Raw genomic sequence first — 20065 nt, forward strand, 5'->3', positions numbered from 1 at the left:
TCTATATTCCATCTCAAACTAAAAATTAGGAATGTACGCAACAACTAATTTTATTAACGTTTAAACAGACATTTTACAGACAGTACTGAATATAAACGAAAAAATAAAAACATTTCAATGATGCTTTGGATGAACAATATATAATCAGTGGCTGCAGTGAGCACTTTTGATAGCGCCTCATGAGCTAAGCTTCTTGTACATCTTCTCAAAGACTCAGAACTCCAACTATAACCAACTGCAGAACCGCAGAGCCATGCGTCAGAACAGGACAGCAGTGCCAGACCAGCAACACGTTCACAATATCAGCTTGTGATTCCATCCGCTGAAGAGGTGCTTTTCTCGGGCTCGCCCCACACTTTGGGAACCACTGATTTAAACAATGTTAGCCATTAAAGATTAGGGATGGGCATTTCTGTCAATTTTTCATTTCGATCATCGATAGGTCTCAAAAACGAGTAATCAATTAACCGTGGACGGGGCTTGTGCGGAGGGCGGGTCGTCTCCGTCATGGAGATATGAAACTATTTTAAGACTGTTACGAAAATTTATGCTGACAAAAACATGAGATGTCTATGCAAATATGAACATATGACTATAAAAAAAATAACTGCTAGATTATGATGCATAAATATCTTTGAAAAAAAAAAAAATAACAGTCTCAAATAACCCAGTCAATGATATTGGGCACTGTTTTTGAGCTGAAACTGTGAATACACCACCCCGCAGAGCTTTGCTAGAGAATTAATAAACTCAATCAAACGCATCCTATATGAGATTTATCAGATATATGCCTATTACAATTTACATCTGCCCAAAAGGACTCAAATGCGCACGTGAACTTGCCCATGCTTGTGTTTTACAGGCTTGAAAACAAAACTCATTTTAAATGCGCTCTTCTCTTAACAACAACGCTAATACACAAACAACGAAACCACAGATCATTTACAACACTATAATCTAGGGATGGGACGATACACTTAAACTCACGATATGATGCACCTCGATATGCCAGGGTTACGATACGATACGTCACGATACGATATCAAAAAAAAAAAAATCTGTGATTTTTTTTTTTTTTACCACCAAAGTAATGTACTAAAACGGTAGGATTTTTCTCTTTTTTTGCATTTTGGTTCTATGTTGTTTAAAAAAAAGGAGAATTTTTAGAAGTCCGCGACCACATCTTAAACAGGGGTGCCAATAATTGTGGAGGGCACTCATTTTAATAATATAAAGGGAGTTTTTACACTGGCAGTTTAATTCAGAACAGGGAAAAGTTCGTATGAAAAATTGTTAATGTGTACCAGTGAGCGCACCAGAACCACACCATACCTGGAAGAGGTCCATATTACACGAGGAGGAATATAGTGTGGCCCCTTTAAGAGCTCCGCATTCCCTATTGAACTGCCGGTATTTTGCGTGTGCGCGCCGAACTGGGCCGTGATTCACGTGGACAGTGTGAAGAACACGGACGACTCGGGAGCACGCTTGTTCAGGAAAGTAACCTGTGCATTAGTTTTAGCCGATTGTAATGTATTTAGCTCAATAAAACACGTGTTCTGTAAGGGGTTATGGTGTTAATGATTTACCTCAGACACGAGAGAGTGAGCTGCAGTGCATCGCGCTCAGACTGCAGAGAATGTGCTCAGTGAAAAAACACACTTTTCTTTCTGGAGTCTTATAAAAGTTAAACAGAAAATATGGTAGCTTATGTAGGCAATAACTGCATTTTTGGTTTAGAATATTAATGCTAATGTCAACCCTTTTCTTTCCCTTTTAATGTTTGCTGTTGCATCGTGTCTGACTGCTCTCACTTTTTCCAACTATGCCTCAGATCAAACAGAAAATGTGTCTGCCCCATACACACACACACACACACACACACACACACACACACACACACACACACACACACACACACACACACAATACACTAAATTATGTATATACTACGCAAATCATGCAGCAGTGCCATCTATCTTTATTTCGCGATCCATTTTTTTCGACCTCGATGCGTTTCGTCACGTTTTGTATCGCGAAATTTTGTCAAACGATATTTCGTCCCATCCCTACTATAATTGTGTTCTCATTATAATTCTATGTAGCATCCGTGACAGATTGGCGCTGCACGTAATTTTATTTTTGATGAAGTGAGTAGCCTACAGCATCACTGCGCGTTTTCGAATCAATGAGAAACAACTTTAAAACAGATCTACTGTTAAAAAATGAGTAACACTGCTGCATTATTAATATCATCAATTTTGAAAAAGAAATAGCCTAAAAATAATATCTAAAAATAATATGACCGTCTCAAATAACCCAGAGTCGATAATGTCGGGCTGTTCGTTGAGCTGAAGAGAATGAACACCAGCCAAAATAACGGCAGCGCTTTGCTAGCTGGTTATTAAACTCAACCAAACGTCGTCCTATATTAGATAAATCAGATATAGACAACATATCAAAGTATTAAACAAATAATCTAACAACTTGCATCTGTGGAAAAGGACGCAGATGCGCAGATGAACTTGACCGCACTCTGACTCTCGTTGTGGATTTCTTTTAACAACGCACGCTGATACACGGGAAACTAAAACACGGAGAATACAACATTCTATTACAATCGTGTTCTCGTTGTAATGCTGTGCATGTGACAGATTGGCGCCGCACATCTTGCACTGCATTTCATGATCATTCACAGCGCTTCAGGCATCACTGCGCTCTTTAGTTTCACTTTATTTCTCTATCTGGAAGGCGTGCTGTCTAATGCTAACCAATCAGACCTCAGTTACAGTCCAAAATGCGGCAATAACCAATCTGAAAAAATATATAAATATAAAGTCAGGGCGATCATCGTTTTCATGATCGATCGTTGCTGTCACGTTCGGGTACTCGAGTACTCGACCACTGTTGCCCATCCCTATTAAAGATATAATTATTAAAATCAACTGAATCAATAGGCAGCGCAAGACCAATAAGTTCAAACCTAATCAAACCTAAGCCTATTTTAAACAGATTTTTTCAAATAAAAGTTAGTCCACGTAGGTCAGCACGTTAAGGTATTGTTGTCCGTTACTAAGGCAGCCACTTGCATGTCCAGACTTAAATGCACTTCTAATATATGAAAAGTATTTGTACACATGACGAGCAGCAAATGCAACATTTACTTTTAACTAAAAACGCTAAACCTTGTAAAAATAGATTTTCAAATGATTATGCAAAGAAATCGGTGTTTTGAACCAATTCAGTCATATGGACAGCATGAAAGAACTGCAGTGTACTTACAGGTAACTCTGGCACCTCTTGCGACTCGTCCATGGCTGTGAAAGAGGACGTCTTCACCGTCCGCTCAAGTAAATCTGCGCCGTCAGTCTCTGCAGTTGCTGCTGTTTCTGCTTTGGCCAAGGCCCTGAGTGAAAGACATAAGCCAACATCGTGAGACATCTTTATATATGCTCTCCACCTCACTGGGGTTGATCCTTGTCAGTTGTGTGTGCGCGTTCACGGTGCTGAGCATCATGGGAAAGTCAGGGGGAAAAGTGGGGCTTGCGGGGCCTAATCCCACTGTCACCCTCGTGGCAGGTGAGCTCAGCACTGGCACGTGAGGCGCCCCCACAAAAGCACCAGATGTTGCCCCGTACACTCCCACTCTCTAGCACACATGCCTGGATTATATGGCCGCCTCTCCTTACATGTATACTAACCTACATTTGGTGAAAACCAGGAAGCTTGTATTGTTTCCTGATTATATCAAAAAGGCATTAGGTGTTTCTGCACAAGCTGTCACATCCAAAGCGTGGACGAGGATAAGATCTAACCTAATTTTATTCGCCTCATGCTTTCTTTAAACTGCATTTATATAATTGGAATATGAAGCAGGAAAGGGAGAAAGCAGGTCAGACTCTCACTTACACTTGAACCAATTTAGCAGACGCTTGCTAAAGCTTCATTCATGTAAATATGAGACTACAATGTTTGTTAAAACACGTGAATCCCTGAGCTATGCTTATGCAATGTCCAGCCTGATGTCCCAGGAACGTGATGTTGAAATGAAAAATGTGGAAAAAACAAGTGAACCAAAAAACTGAAACACTTTTTGAAATCAATTTTCAAATTTGGTCAACTTACACAGACCATCTATAAAGGGATTTTTCACCTAAAAATGTTAATTGTGTCATCACAACCGGCTTCAGACCAAAATATTCTGTTGTTGCTCTTACGATATAATTCAATGTCCAAAATAAAATTGGACCATTGACTGTCACTGTACAGAAAAAAACCTAAACATTCTTTTATGTTCTACAGAGGAAAGAAAGTCATGTTTGGAATGGCATACAGGGGAAATTGTTTCAATGAATTGACAATTACATTTTATAAAAATAAAAAAAATATTTTAAAAAATAATGATTAAGTGTTTTAATTACTAAGTTTAGTGGTACAAAACCATGCATTAATTTTGTTTAAAAAAGTGTGGGAAAACATTTAAAAAAACGCTTATTTGTACCTATACTTTACTCTATCATACTTATATTAAGCATTTGAATTTAATTGGCAATATTTACCATTTGATCAAAAAAATATATATATTGTTGGTGTAATTACGAGTGCACAACACACATGCACACGTGTTCATGAGAGCAGCATTATACATCCGTGTTGAGTTGATGCGAGAGCAGAAGTTGCGTAAACGCATGTTGGAGATAAACCCATTATAAATAAAGCTTCAATTTATGTTTTTTTTTGTGTGTGCAAACGAAGCATAAAACTAAGGCTAAACCACTTGGATAACTTTAATGATGTATTTTCACTACAATTTTTTGGGGGCTTGTAAGTGACAGTTGCGTAGGCTGTCAATCGAGGGACAGCAAGCTCTCCGATTTCAATTAAAAAGATGTTAAAGCCTCTAAATACAAAAACAACCCTTTAATTTCAGCTTCAGGCTCCTAGTTTTCAATACATCTCAGTCAATGTTTACATAAACAATTACTTCTAAAATGTAGACGCAGAAGTCAACTTATAGCTACACTATGTAACTTTTCCGTCCGCTAGAGGTCGCCAATTAAAAACAAAGGCGTAGTTTGATGACACCAAGTTTGAGCTCAGAATCTTGGGACATGTGGTTTTCACCTCACAGCTGGTGGAAAAATAATCAGGATAGGACATGGACAGAAATCATGTTCATGGATGCGGTTATTAATGTTACTGTAGTATGAAGCAGAGCAGGACAGAGTGTTGAGGGACCTGAGCAAAGCCGCTGGAGCGATTGTTACGCAACAAACGCATAGACAGTAAAAGAAATGGACAGAGCGATCCCATTGACTTCTACGGCGTTAAGTGATGTCAGTATAGGAGCACTCACTTCCTGATGGCTGAGCGAACTGCGCAGGCTCAGACTGAGCTTGACGACGTAGATGTGACGTGGGCCTCCTGTCTGACAGCTGTAGGTCTTCTAGTAGTTGTGGAAAGTGAAAGCTGAATCACGTTGTTTTAATATTTTCTCCCTTGCTTTTGGCTCACTATGGGCTTCTCCCCATTCTTCCCCCTTGACTTTATCAGACTTTATGTCTCCACGTCCCCCCGACTGTCTCATAGACAGTAAAAGATTGCATGCGAGCGTCTCCTCAGGTCTATACGGTAATTTCTCAACTGTGCGACAGAGTCGCGTTGGTTATGACGCAATCGTTAGCCTATTTTTACAAAAACAGCTTCTGCGGGGCGATAGTGTAAGATACAAGGTAACGGAGCCTTTAATGCATTGTCGTGTTTCTTTAGAAATAAACAATGGACAAATAGAGTCTTTAAACATCTCAGATGTGAAGTTATTCACTGTCAAAGTGACTCAAAAATTAATGGGAGTCAATGGGATGCTAACAGCAGGTGATGGCTTGGTTAGCAATGGCACCCCCTAGGGGTGGAACGCTTTCCGAGCGCTAGATTACCCCCTTGAACATACGGCTTGCGAGCAACTGGATTTTTATTATGACAGGACACAGTAACCGACATTATTTCCGCTTTTCCGGTCATGAGTATGAGGTAACGCAGCTCTATTTATCATAACAGATACATTTAAGTGTATTTAAAATGATATTATGACGTTACTCTGTGTGTTCGCTCAGAGGCTGCTGTGACACTTGTTGCACACTGCTAAGAGTAAAGCGTTTCTGCAGAATAAAACTGGAAACCGAGGATAATGCAGATATGACGCAATTGACAGGCGACTCCCTCAGATGTCCCGGTTTCTTGGTTAAAATTGCAATTTTCTCACAATTTAAAAATAGTTGGAAACATTTGGGATATTGTAAGAACTCAAATGAACAAAATATATAACACTGGCCTGGTGGTTTTTGAATATTTTACTGTAAAAAAAAAAAAAATCTACATAATGCACCTTTAATTTAAATAGTCTGCCATCTACAGTTCATTCTGCAAATAATCAATGAATTTAACAAGTCCAATCATTACAAGGGTAACATGTTTTAATCAAAATATAAAGAATGTAATTACACTACCTTTTGGGATCAGTAACATTTTAACATGTTTTTGAAAGAAGTCTCTTTTGCGTCCTGCATTTATTTGATCACAAACCAAAAATTGATTTTATATTTGTATATTCTTCTACGTATAACGTTACATACATTTATATAAAAATTATGTATTCCTGCGATGAGTTATTGCTAGATTTTCAGCAGTGAAATTTTCACTGTTTTTCATTTTCACTCTAGTGTCACATGATCCCTATAACATTGCTGAACAAAAGTAATACAAAAAAAATATTACTGACCTTAGTTAATATTAAAAACATATCCCAACTGTTTACATGTTGCAACTTAATCTGCATGTAAAAATTTGACAAAAAACAATTCGTTTTTCAGTGAAGGTGAGGATCTCACATCTTTTTCTCTATAGAAATTCGTTACAAAAATAACGTTTTGCTCCCATGACGGCAAAAAGTGCTGCCTAGGTAGGAAGATCAATAGTATTTGAGACACAGACAATGTTTCTCTCCAAAACTGTGGCTAGCCCACCGGAGATGTCCAACAACATACCAAACACATTAAACGTTATCATGTTCGGAAACACACATAAGTTATCCATGCTGGCGCACATAATATAAGAGGAGAAACATAAACTGTGTTCCAATGGTCGCTGTGTTCATGTAGCGTTTAGCACAGTTTGAGCAGTTAGCCAACGTGTGTTATTTAGCTCGCGGCTCACTGACCTTACCATTTCACACTAAACCGCTCGTTTAAGCACTCAAATTCACAGTGCATGGCACACAAATGGGAAAGAAACTCTTACCATCTCACCAAGTGCCACTTTCGAGGAAACTTTATGTTTCCTTGAACTGAAATTCCCTCGGTGGGGCGCCGTGTGTTGTTAGGGACAACTATTTGGCAGGAAGTCGCTACAATTCCAAACGCGCATGCGCAAACGACAAGCGCTCCTTCGAACAACAAAACGGTAACCCTTGCATAAATGTGATGCCCTCTGAGGTAAGCCTAACTAATTTTTAAACTACCACAGGGATTAGACTTTACTTTGTACGCACCCCCATAACATCATATTTAAAATGTTGTTCAAAGAAAAATCAAGGGTAAAAAAAGAAAAGAAACGAAAGGACAAAATGATCTGGAAATCTCTGTTATGTGTGTGTGTGTGTGTGTGTGTGTGTGTGCGTGCGTGCGTTCGTTCGTTCATATTTATCTATCCCGGTCGGGACATCATCAATCTGAATGCACACTGAATCGTGGGGACTTGTGTTACTGTGGGGACCTAAATTGAGGCCCCCATAAGGAAACAAGCTTATAAATTATACAGAATGTTTTTTTTATTATTATTTATGTAAAATTGCAGAAAGTTTTGTGTGATGGGCTAAATGTCCCCACAATGTAATATAAAACTGAGATTACATTATGGGGACCAGCAAGTGGCCCCCATGTAAATGGATGTATTTACTAAATTATGTTTTTTTTGAAAACGTAAAAATGCTAATGTTTCCTGGGATGGGTAGGTTATGGCAGGAGCAGTGTGGGGATATCATGTATAGTTCGTACAGTGTAAAATTCATTATGTCAATGGAAAGTCCTTACAATTCACAAAACCTTAAAGTGTGTGTGTGTGTGTGTGTGTGTGTGTGTGTGTGTGTGTGTGTGTGTGTGTGTGTGTGTGTGTGTGTGTGTGTGTGTGTGTGTTTGTGTGTGTGTGTGTGTGTGTGTGTGTGTGTGTGTGTGTGTGTGTGTGTGTGTGTGTGTGTGTGTGTGTGTGTGTGTGTGTACAAATAACAAACTTGGCAAGTGTTGTGGAGTAAAGTCATCTTTCAATTGCAAACTAGGCTCAACAGGCAGAATTCCAGAAGTCAAAATTGGGACAAAGTAGCCTAACAAAGCCAAGATGCTTGCAGGACATCTGATTTTGTCTCACTTGCAACTCACACTTTTCTTTCAGTTTTAAGTCATTTCAGTTCATATAAAATGTTTTGATGCATTGGTTTTCCCACGGTACCAGAGGACCTCTAGACATTTCCAGTAGCCTGCAGCGCTATCTGGAATGCTCCTGTATTGCCATGGGTACCTCTTTTGGTGGTGCTGATTTTTTTCCTATTCCGTATGGCTGTAATGCACACTCTAAATTGATCTAGCTCAAAATAGTCTCAGATATTAAATTTTGCCAATTGAAAAATTGAATTGAAAAGGTCTTCCGTTTTTTCCGCAGATTGAATGTAATTCCGTCTTTGGTTTACATGGCTCATTGAGTTGCTCTTTTATGTACTTTCCTCATTTGTTAACTGTTTTCTCTACATCTTTTCCCTAAATCTCCTAACCAATATACTAGGGCTGGGATGGTATGGCTCTCCTGATTTGATCCCATCATGATACTTGGGTGCTGATACGATATATTGTGCTTCTTAAAATGGTGATTCTACAAGTATAGCAATTCAATATTGCATTTTTTTTCCAATACTAGACCAAAGGGAAAAGTTGAATTATACACTTTATTACAGACTGTACATGATGTATAAGATGAATCATATTTACAAAAACAATTCATTACTTATTTCTGGGTTTTATTTCAGAAGCATCATACATTACAGTACTACATTCTCTTGAATAAATGATTTAATGGCAAACACATTTTATAACTATTATTTGTCGCCACCTAGTGGTGGAATAATGTAATCGGTACAGTCTTCATTTGTAGTAGCCGTTTTCACTGTTTTGATCCATCACTGACATCTGTGTTTATATTTACTATAAACTTTTATAGGCTACCAGTACTTATATGATAATTTGTAGGATTGGGAGAGAAAATTGATTCACCTACTGTCCCAATTTTTTTTGTTTTGTTTTGTTTACATTTTTTATTATTATTCCAGAAACTACAAATGGCCGTCCTTTCAAATAGTGCCATATTTAAGTGTAGGCTATAGGGAGCTATTTTGGACACAGCCAAAATAATGAGTGCTGACTGCTATGCAGTCCTTTATAGGCAGGTTAACAATGTCCGTGTGTGTAATCCGAAACCCCGGGAGAGTGAACTGTTTCTCAATATCACTTGGGCCCTGTCCCAAATAGCACCCTAAACCCTCACGGTCTTCCTCTGAGTCCGCACTTTCACGACATAATGCCGCTTTGACTTAACCATTGTAAGTCCACAAGACCAACTTTCACGGCGTAACGCCGCTTTGACTGCCGGGAAGAAGTCCTCTGCGTAGCTCGCACCAGTGCGAACTCGGCTGAAGTGCGCATCGAGTGCACATAACGGCCACAAAGGGGGCACTCAGGAGCACACTTCTAAAACCTAAAATGACAAATGGGACACCCTGCTGTCTTATGGACTTAACGGACACGCGCACGCAACGGCCATTGTAAGTCCACAAGACCGAAAGTGCACATGAAGTGTGCCATTTGGGACAGGGCCAGATTGAAGCTGTTTCTCAATATCACTTGGGCCCTGTCTCAAATGGCACCCTAAACCCTCACGGTCTTCCTCTGAGTCCGCATTTTCATGCCACTTGACTGAACCATTGTAAGTCCACAAGACTGAAAGTACACATGAAGTGTGCCATTTGGGACAGGGCCTTGCATAGCTGTGATAGGCCCTATCCCAAATGGCACACTTGCACTTTTGGTCTTGTGGACTTACAATGGCCATTGAGTGTGTGTCCGTTAAGTCCACGAGACCGTAGGGTGTCCCATTCGTCATTTAAGCTTAAAGAAGGCAGGGTGCTCGTGAGCGCCCCCTTTGGGGCTGCTATGCGCCCTCGATGCGCACTTCAGCTGAGCCCGCAAGTTTGCGAGCTACGCAGAGGACTTTACCCGGCAGTCAAGGCATTACGTCGTGAAAGTGCGGACTCAGAAGAAGACCGTGAGGCTTTAGGGTGCCATTTGGGCCAGGGCCATAGTTCTCTGATAGTGATGCGAAGTCCGATTCATTTCTGCGATCCAGTTCTTCTCGGAAAGTTCAGCTCAATAACCCGGTTCACAAAGCAGATTCATAGGTTCCTGGCGTCTCATGCAATGATGTCACTATGTATTTCTTTTTTTCTTTTTAATACATTTCTCTGTGTCATGTTATATTAAGGGAACATTCAAATAAAGTAATAATCTGTATTCATGCATATTGAAACAATCAAATTTATTTGCGTGAGTGCATTTTCTGATTATTGCCTTTCATTCACTTAATGGTGTTTGTGTTGTGTTCAGTTAATTAATGTAATCCTTCACGCCGGATTCAACTGAAAATTGAAACTAGCTACAGCTCACATTACAGGCACATCACTGATCAACAAAAGTGGATAGGCTACATGTCTGTCTAGCCTGACAAGCTAGACCCACATAAAGATGTTTGGTCTGGAAACTCACCAATGACAGGGCTCAATCCGAGGGGCGGGATAAACGGATGTCTTTCAAACTCCCTCTGCACACGATAGGATAGCGCTACAACCAACCAGAGCAACAAAGGTGAAGCAGAGCTTGTTGATAGATTAAACATTCGCCGTATCCGGTCGGCAAAACTCAGAACACATCTTCCCTTCTTAAGAATGACTTCAGTGCCGTTCTTTGTTATTTTCTCAGAGAAAAGCTTAACTCCAAGTCTTCCAGAGTCGCGGTCAAAGCTGATTCAAAAGACCGCCGTTCACCAGCGTCTGTGTTTACTAGAAGCACGCAAGCGCAACTCGGCCGTCATTATATTAAGCCCCGCCCACCGACTCTATACACAATGGGATTGGCCCGACAAGAGTTTGCTGTTTTCAGCTCAGAAGTGAATTGAGAGTTGCTAGACGACACTCGCGGCAAATTAGATTTGCTGCCACTAGGGTGCGTCTAGATTTCTAGGCTAGTCTAAAGTAGCTATATAGAAGGAATAAACCAGTCTTATAAACCCATATATTTCGCTTAACAATAATCTGCATGCATAATAAATTACAGTTAAATGTATGGTTTTTGCATGTTTTAATAAAATGTTATTTAATAACAGTAGTCATAATAAGCATATTTCCAGTAGTCTACGTCTCAGACTTGCGTCGTCAACTCAATCACCCTTTCCTCGGTAATCCTCGGCAAACTTTGACAGATGTTTGAACCGCCCTCAATCAATCGGTTCTTTTTCAGTCGGACGTGCTACTTCGGATTTTGCGTCCTGCGTCATCAACACGGAACTAAAGTTCGATTCAGATCGATTAGTGAACCAGTGAACCGATTACTTGCTGAGAACCAGCTCAAAAAAACGATTCCTTCAGAGAACCCAACATCACTATTCTCTGACAAATAAAGCGAAGCGTCTTATCATGGGAACTTGTGCCACTGTCCCTCCTATATTGGTGAGTAAACCTGCTGAACTGGCCCTTAAAACATTTGAAATGGGACATCTACAATTAACAACTTCTTTGTTTGCCCCAGGGGAGGAAGAAAACTGTTGAACTCCAAGAGTGGAGCAGAAAACTCAAGGAGCTGCTCTCACTAAACCCAACATCACTATTCTCTGACAACTAAAGCGAAGCGTCTTATCATGGGAACTTGTGCCACTGTCCCTCCTATATTGGTGAGTGAACCTGCTGAACTGGCCCATAAAACGTTTGAAATAGGACATCTACAATTAACAACTTCTTTGTTTGCCCCAGGGGAGGAAGAAAACTGTTGAACTCCAAGAGTGGAGCAGAAAACCCAAGGAGCTGCTCTCTCCCCCCTGTGGCAAATAAGCCTCGTTCCAATGTAGCCCTTTTCTTTTTCCTCTGTACCACTTGCTGAGAGGGCCAGTCGATGGAAAGTTTGGTCGCGGCTCTGCTTCACACTTCTATAAGGTCTAATTCCACAGTATGAGTGGGTGTGGAGGGTATCCACACTAGGTGTATAATCATCTTACTAGGTTACTAGGTGGATCATCATCTTCGCCCGCTATTCCGGAGGGCATCACCAAAGGTCGCTTTATTGCACTTTATCCTGCCCACTGACTTAAGCGGTCAAAGACAATTCCATTATCTACAGTGCCAAAAGCTCAATTAAGATCAAAAAGCACTAAAGTGTTGCATAATTGAGTGAGGAGTAAGTACACGAAAACATGTATAGATTAATTTTCAAATATTTATTTTGCATTCAAATAGATCATTCTCCAATATTTCATCATTCTAAGAAATTAATACTCTGATCAGTAGAGGTAAAATAACATGTAAATAAATATACATGGAAAAATATAAAACAATATATGAATAACTTCCAAAAATGGAAGAAAATAAACTTCAATATTGCCATGTTTGTAGTCATCTAAAAAAAAACAATGTCTAGCGCATTTCTGGTCCAATGATATCAAATATATTACAATTAAAATAGGGATGCGTTTCATGAGGGCATCCAAACCCCTCTTCTTCATTAAGTCGATGCCACTCAATCGTCCCAACAATGTCTTGCATGACAAATTGTTCAGATCTCTATCAAGTCACCATTTCTATTGCACAGCATTCCATGTCCCTGTCCAACCCAGAACGATGCAGACAAGGATGATAGACACACGTGGAAATGCATCACAACATACATAAATTAGTTGAACAGGCACAATTTGAAGAAAAAAAAAGACACAGTTCCTTTTGGGCTAGTATATTTAACTTCTATACATGACGCAAAGGGTTTTAATACAATCTAATCGACATGCTGTGTTTTCGGTAGACAGCAATTGCTTCTGATAATGATGAAAAATGGATGTTTAAAACATACACCCATCTGAGTAAATGTGATGTACGACTAGTAAAATTGCCTTCCCAAGAAACACAGTGTCTGGCATATTGTGTAAAAGTGCTGGCATTGGAGAAAAAAAGGAAAGAAAGTACTTGTAAGACAAAATATTCATTTTTGGAGGAACACAGGATGTCTTCTACTAATTCAGACAAATAATCACAGCTAAAAGCCTTGTGGCTTTGTAATCTAAACTAATTTCCCTTCTAATATAAAGGTAGGACCTGAAGAATTAAGCCAAACCACACTAACATAATGCAGTATGATAAATATTGCAGTTATTAAATTAACATTTGTCAATAGGAAGAAGATAACAAATGTACTCATTAAAAATGTATTGATATTTGAGTCGTACAGCCTGTGTATCCTCTTGTACTGATAGGGGCTGATGTATATCACTCCCCTTTTTGAACCATCCATATATTTTGTACATTTCTTGATCCTTAAACTCCACTGTGCAATGATGCAGGAAAATACAATTAAATAAAACATCATCCAAAGACATTTTGATCAAATGCAAAAGATCACAGAAGGCATTTCGCCCAGTAGCTGGTGCCATCATCTCCGGCAAGCTACAGTCGATATGCCTGTTCCCCGCCCATCAGTTAAACTCTCAGGCACTTCTAAGCTCTCTCTCTCTAGAAGCTCAGCTCCTTTGCAACCATTGGCACACATTGCATCTTTTCTGGAAGTTGTCACTGTAGCTTGTAATATAACGTCCCATGTTCCTCCTGGGCATGCCCGGGTTGTATCAGTGTCCCTTTGTGCTGCCAGGTCGTACATGCAAATAAATTGGAAGAGCTAAGTGTCCCACCCTGTGGTCCTTCTTCTGTCTCGATGCTGGAATGGACACTCTGGATGGTGTCACGGAGGCTGTTACTGGAAGGCAAGGTCAGCCGGAGGACCATAAGAAAATCCTGGGAACGCTCCAGCCGCCTCCCGCACGCTGCTGGTCATGTGCAGGTTATCGGTGTTGCATAGGGAGGTCGACACTGGTAAGTGTGTGAACTCTGGGTCAAAGTGCCGAAGGTCAGTGGGACCACTCTGTAGATTCAATAGAAAAAATGTATTACACACATATATTGGCAAACCATTGTATTTTTATTTTTTTTTATTTTTTTAAGATTTTGGCCTATTTTGCTTCCACAACAATAAAAATATATTTCCAAAATCCATTCTATAAAAAAACCTTTTACGGTTAAAAATAATTTAAGGAATTTAAAAAAAGTTAACTTACCACTGAAGGAATGAAAGGAGGCGTGATCTTTTTAGCCATGAGGTCATCCCAGTTGATGGGAGAAAAGAAGCTGTGAAACTTCAGCTCCAGCTACAAATAAACAAATGTTTGCATAAGAATCACAACTCTCAGGAAAATAAACCATAATGTGAGTAGCACCAGTGTTGTTCCACTTACAAAATCATCTTTGGACCCCAGTCTCTTGGTACGGTCCTTGTGTAGCAAACCCTCCAGCAGGTCACGGCCAGAATTGGACACATTAGGCTTTAGGATTAGAGGCTTGTGAAGGATATTGTTGTACATCTCGGCTGTGTTGCGACTATAGAATGGAGGCTAGAAAAACAGAGCAAAATATTAATTGTTTGCCAAATGTGTCCTTTGATACAGCTGATCTAGTCATTCTTTTAGGCAAAAAACTTGATAGGTCTTCTCACCAGTCCATACAACATCTCAAACAGTACTGATCCCAGGCACCACCAGTCTACTGAACGATCATAGGCTTGTTTCTGGAGCACCTCAGGTGCCAAGTACTGTGGGGGGAAAAAGAAAGAAATGAAAACACTGTTTAAATAAAATTTCTAGTCAAATATAGACAAACTATCTTTGGGAAAATACACTTTAGGATAAAAAAAGAGCACTTATTACAGAAACAATTTACTTTAAAAGAATACACTTAAGTGTGAACTGAATGTAATGTTTTCAGATGTGGAATGTTAACTGAAATTAAATGGAAACGTATATATCGTATGGTTAATGTGTACTACATGTACTGGCAATCATTTACGGTAAACCAAAATATACTTAAATGTCATTTCCATTGAAACTTGTTTGTGATAAAACTATGTTTAAAATATACTCATTTTAAAGGTAATACTGAATAACACTACAAGTTAACATTATAATCAGCAGCGGGACTTTTATTATGACGATACATAGTCGCCTGCGCCATTTCCGCTTTTCCAGTCATGAGTATGAGGTAACGCAAATCTGTTTATCATATTAGATACATTTAAGTGTTTTGAAAAGGATGTAATGATGTTACTCTGTATGTTCACTCAGCGGCTGCTGTGACACTTGTTGCACACAGCTAAGAATAAAGTGTTTCTGCAGAATAAAACCGGAAACCGTGGGTAACGCAGATATGACGCAATTGACAGGCAACACCCTTGGACGTCCTGGTTTCTTGGTTAAAATTGCAATTTTCTCACAATTTACAAATAGTTGGAACCATTTGGGATATTGTAAGAACTTAACTGAACAAAATATATAACACTGGCCCGGTGGTTTTTGCTGCAAAATCCCACATAGTTCACCTTTAAGTATGTTAAACAGTCATGAAAGTGTGCTCTCTTTAAGTAGCCTACACTTAAGTGTCTCTTTATTTCATTATTATATTATCATCTTCAAGAACAGTATTTTTTTAAATATAATTTTTAAGATTTCAAGTGAATACAAGTGCGTATTCAATAAAATTAAGCACACTTCTTTTTCACAAGGTATAGTCTTTGATGAATGACTTACCTCAGGAGTTCCACAGAAAGTTGTGGTTGTTCCATTGGGTTCCAGTCCTTCTTTGCACAGACCGAAATCTGTCAGCACAATGTGGCCCTGACAGTCCAATAGGATGTTCTCTGGCTTTAAGTCTCTGTGAATATTGACAGGAAAGGGTAAGACCCCATGGTCACCATTATGATCAACAGAATCAAGTACTCCACTAGGAGGCATTGTAGGCTTTCACATACCTGTAAACAATGTGGAGTGAGTGGAGGTAACCGAGCGCACTAGCTATTTCAGCAGCATAAAACCTTGCCCTGGGCTCCAGAAACACCCGCTCACGCTGGAGGTGGTAGAACAGCTGCAGGAGAAATGCATATGAAGAGTTCATGAATTTAGTCATGTCTTTTAAGCTGAGGTTTGGCCTCTTTCAGGCTATGAATGCACTGTTTACTAACCTCGCCTCCATTGACGTAGTCTAGCACGAAGTACAGTTTGTCTGTGGTTTGGAAAGAGTAGTGCAGCCCCACCAGAAATGGATGTTTGATATTTTTCATTAATACACTCCTTTCTGCCATGATATGCTTTTGCTGAAAAACATTTTGAGTGTCATTGTTATTATGGTTGTGGTGAAGTGATTTCACATCTATGAGAACATTGCATTAGGTCTTACCTCTTTCTTTTTCAGAATGATTTTCTTCTGTAGCACCTTGACAGCATAGTACTGTTCGCTTTCCTTGTGCCGCGCAAGCAGAACCTGTGGAATAAGACGCCGTTAGCATTCTCAGTTTAGAATATGACATAAACATTTGCTTATTTGACTGTGCGAAAAAAGTTTGTGCCCACCTTTCCAAAGCTCCCCTTCCCAATGATCTTCAAGTAGTCAAAATCCGAAGGTTTGATCCTGTTAAGGAAATTAAATAACATCATTAATGCAAGTGGCCCGATTGAATGAAATCCAATTAACCCCCCAAAAAAAAGATTGAGAACGGAAGAAGGGAAGAGTAACTACGTACTGAGTTTCTTCAGCCAAAGAGCTCCTGGGATTGGTCAGACACAGGTGATTCTCTTCCAGCTCCTCATTCTGGTTTTCATCAATTTTTAGGAATGAACCAACCTCATCGCTAGAGAAAACAGATTAAAAAATGGTATGGATTTTATATTATTTATCAAATTATTCCCTTTGTTCAAAAATAATAACAAATTTAATGAAAAAATAGTCATAAAATTATTCAATGATACTAAAATGGACTGCAAATGGACTGCATTTATATAGCGCTTTTATCCAAAGCGCTTTACATTTTTGCCTCACATTCACCCATTCATACACCGACGGCGGTGTCAGCCATGTAAGGCGCCATCCAGCTCGTCGGGAGCAGCTGGGGTTAGGTGTCTTGCTCAAGGACACCTCGACACTTGGTCAAGTGGAACCGGGGATTGAACCACCAACCTTCTGGTTTGTAGACAATCTACATGAACCACTGAGCCACTGCCGCCCTATCTATCCTAAAATCTAAGGGGCCAAATGTAAGTGTAATTATTTAAATGAATATATTATTATTAATTTATTAACATCATATTAAAACAGTTTAACTAAATTAAAATGATTAAAAAACAAACTGAAAACATTTATTTTCCCTTAATTACTGTTTTTATTTCACTTAAAACTTCTGGAAACACAAAATAAATGTTACCTATATTAGCAGTTTCTCTTAATATGTTATACTTATAGTATTATATTATAGTCACAGTACTATAATATATAGAGGCCCTTCGAACATTGGCTGGGCAGTGGGGGGCCTTTGATTCAAAAAGGTTGAGAACCACAGCTTTAGTGAATTATTACTTGTATTTCTTGTAATGCTGTTGCACGCAGATAGATGGAAGTGTTGGTGAAGGTTATGAGGGGCTGTTTCTGGTGCGTAGGAGAATTCAATATTTCAGACTTTTTGAACTAACAAGATAACTGCTATTGGTGCAAGAATATTAGATGACATAAATATAGATCAACTAATATTTCACTGAAACCATTTGCCTTCATAAAACAGTCCTGCCCAAAATGATGACTTTTAGTCTATTGAGGGCTGAACCATTTGGACAACCCCAGCATGAATGAATACTGTGGAGCATATGGAGGGTACAGATGCGGTGGGAAATTTTCCACTGGTCCGACCTGAATTACTCTAAGACCAAATGGGCCGCACTTAATTGAATCAGGCCCTCATCCTCGTCTAGGGGACATTAGGGATTTCCTCAAAGGTGCTTAGTATTGCAACCAAGTGGCGGCCAGGACAACTGCTTTTCGTGGAGCACTATTTTGGTGCTTGGCTTAATCTTGCCGGTACAGATTAACCTGCACAATTAGCAGAATGTACAGCTAAAGTCCGATGATGGGATTACATGCTCTAGTAAAGTCACCTCAATGAAGGTTTATATATATAAATACACTACAGGTTAGTGTTGAATTGGTAAATGAATGCAGGAAATTTCCTGAACCAATTTCTTGCTGCTTTTGAAACACAGAAATCCTCTATGCTCTTATTTGTTTATTAGCTTATGTATTTTTTCTGGTATAAAAATGTACATGTAATAGTAAAAGCAGCATCATGCTTTTTTTTTAAATTCCCACGCTCATATAAGTAAATATTGGGATACTTACTGTTGACAAATGGGAGGGTTGGAGACAAGCCTCTGGATGAAGTCGTTTAAGCCCATCTTCCTTTCTTTGATAAAAGCTGAAATGAAATATAACCATTTACGTCAGAAGGAAATCCACAGCTGACGTCACTTACACCCTGCAATTTTAAAATGCCATAGGCTATGTGAAGGGAAACCCTTACAAATCATAAAGGTTATCGGTAAAATAATCATTTGTACGTCAGGTGTATGCAAGAAATCATGTTTTTATACATTCAGAATGATTCAGAATGCGTGCGAATACGGTATGTCAAGAACGGTGTCCGTGTTACACAACAGACCGCATTGCTCACTGTACAGTACACATCAGAACGATACTTCATAATTCCCTTCATTCTCGTGAAACACCGACCACATATTTTGATTAAGCAATGTAAAAACAATTCAACCCGAATAAAAAAAAATCAACGCAACATATTTTTATTTTATTAAAAAAGCTACTAGCGTGGTAATAATAATGTACCTAATTAAAATAGACTGTAGGCTACAAACACAAAAACGACTATTATACCTCTTGATATGATACATTCTAGTAATTAAAAAACTGTTTTTTTTTTTTTTTTTTTTTTTTTTTTTTTTTTTTACATATTACATCGTTTCCCCTAAAGCAACCAATAAGCAAAGCCTATTATAGACATCAGAATAACTCAAAATCTGTTGAGAGACGTACCGGTGAGAACTGACACGATCCCCCTCATCTTGCAGTATGTCAAGTCACATCCAGCCTCAGTAACTGCCATCGCTATTATTTTCTAAGTATAAATCCACAGGATGAATGTATTCCTTTAGAAGTCTCTTATTGCAACGCGCTGATCTCCCAGCAGTAAACCGTTTGACGAAGCGCAGTATGATTTTGATGCCAGACTGTTGGGTGGTCAGCGCTACTGTCTTTCCCCGCCAGTGCCGGGCTGGTATTTTTATACGGAACACGTGGTTGTGGAGGCGAAGCTCTGACATCACTTGAGTAACCGAGGAGACTTGCTTAATGTGACGTCACGGGATCCCACGAATCTCTGTTTCACCGCTAGGGGGCGATGCGAGGGGATTCATGGAGGCGGAAGCGTTACCATTCAAGCCAGATTACGCGCTCGGGCTTTTTCTATCAATTGAAAATTTCTGCACAGCTGGCTCACCATCTCATCATATAGTATAACAGATTAACCCATAATCCTTATCCGTAATGATGGTGAAGCAGTAAAAAGTGAGAAATGAAATGCACGAGATTAAGGACTCTCTGTTAATGGAAGACATTCCTGTGCTGAACAGATGTGCTAAATATTCTCCCTATTACAAGCATTACTGATAATGACGCACATCATTAATCTGTTAAAGCCTGTGTTCAAACAGATTCTCATCTCTGAACAAGCCACTGTTCAAGCCGTCCGACCAGGCCAAGGGTGTGAGTAGCTGCGCC

At 39.4% G+C, this 20065-nt stretch overlaps 2 protein-coding genes and 1 long non-coding RNA gene across 7 annotated transcripts in view; 1 reads left to right on the forward strand and 2 right to left on the reverse strand.

The window, feature by feature from the left end:
* The window catches only part of eya3 (EYA transcriptional coactivator and phosphatase 3), a 28322-nt gene extending 20881 nt beyond the window's left edge, over nt 1-7441 (reverse strand). For all 5 annotated transcript variants that reach the window (XM_067426529.1, XM_067426527.1, XM_067426528.1 and 2 more), the window contains exons 1-2: nt 7297-7441; nt 3283-3406 (exon numbers count right to left, since the gene is read on the reverse strand). In XM_067426529.1, the coding sequence (XP_067282630.1) occupies nt 3283-3315 (33 nt within the window). In that variant the 5' untranslated portion in view covers nt 3316-3406; nt 7297-7441. The remainder of the gene's footprint in view (nt 1-3282; nt 3407-7296) is intronic.
* Nucleotides 7396-12430, forward strand: LOC137048393 (uncharacterized). Its single transcript, XR_010899396.1, has 3 exons — nt 7396-7490; nt 11898-12039; nt 12119-12430. It is a non-coding gene; the product is annotated as an uncharacterized lncRNA (long non-coding RNA).
* Nucleotides 12431-12564: 134 nt separating this feature from the next.
* Nucleotides 12565-19555, reverse strand: si:ch211-195b13.1 (STKc_SGK domain-containing protein). The gene is made up of 12 exons (XM_067426531.1): nt 19322-19555; nt 18614-18689; nt 16971-17078; nt 16801-16858; nt 16628-16711; nt 16413-16544; nt 16203-16315; nt 15982-16105; nt 14895-14990; nt 14638-14793; nt 14461-14550; nt 12565-14267 (listed from the first exon to the last, which is right to left on the reverse strand). Exons 1-12 carry the CDS (start codon nt 19389-19391, stop codon nt 14100-14102), a joined length of 1275 nt encoding a protein of 424 aa, XP_067282632.1. The 5' UTR covers nt 19392-19555; the 3' UTR covers nt 12565-14099.
* Between the last annotated feature and the right edge of the window lie 510 nt (nt 19556-20065).

This window comes from Pseudorasbora parva, chromosome 19, assembly GCF_024679245.1.
Source record: "Pseudorasbora parva isolate DD20220531a chromosome 19, ASM2467924v1, whole genome shotgun sequence".
In the NCBI taxonomy this organism is placed as follows: domain Eukaryota; kingdom Metazoa; phylum Chordata; class Actinopteri; order Cypriniformes; family Gobionidae; genus Pseudorasbora; species Pseudorasbora parva.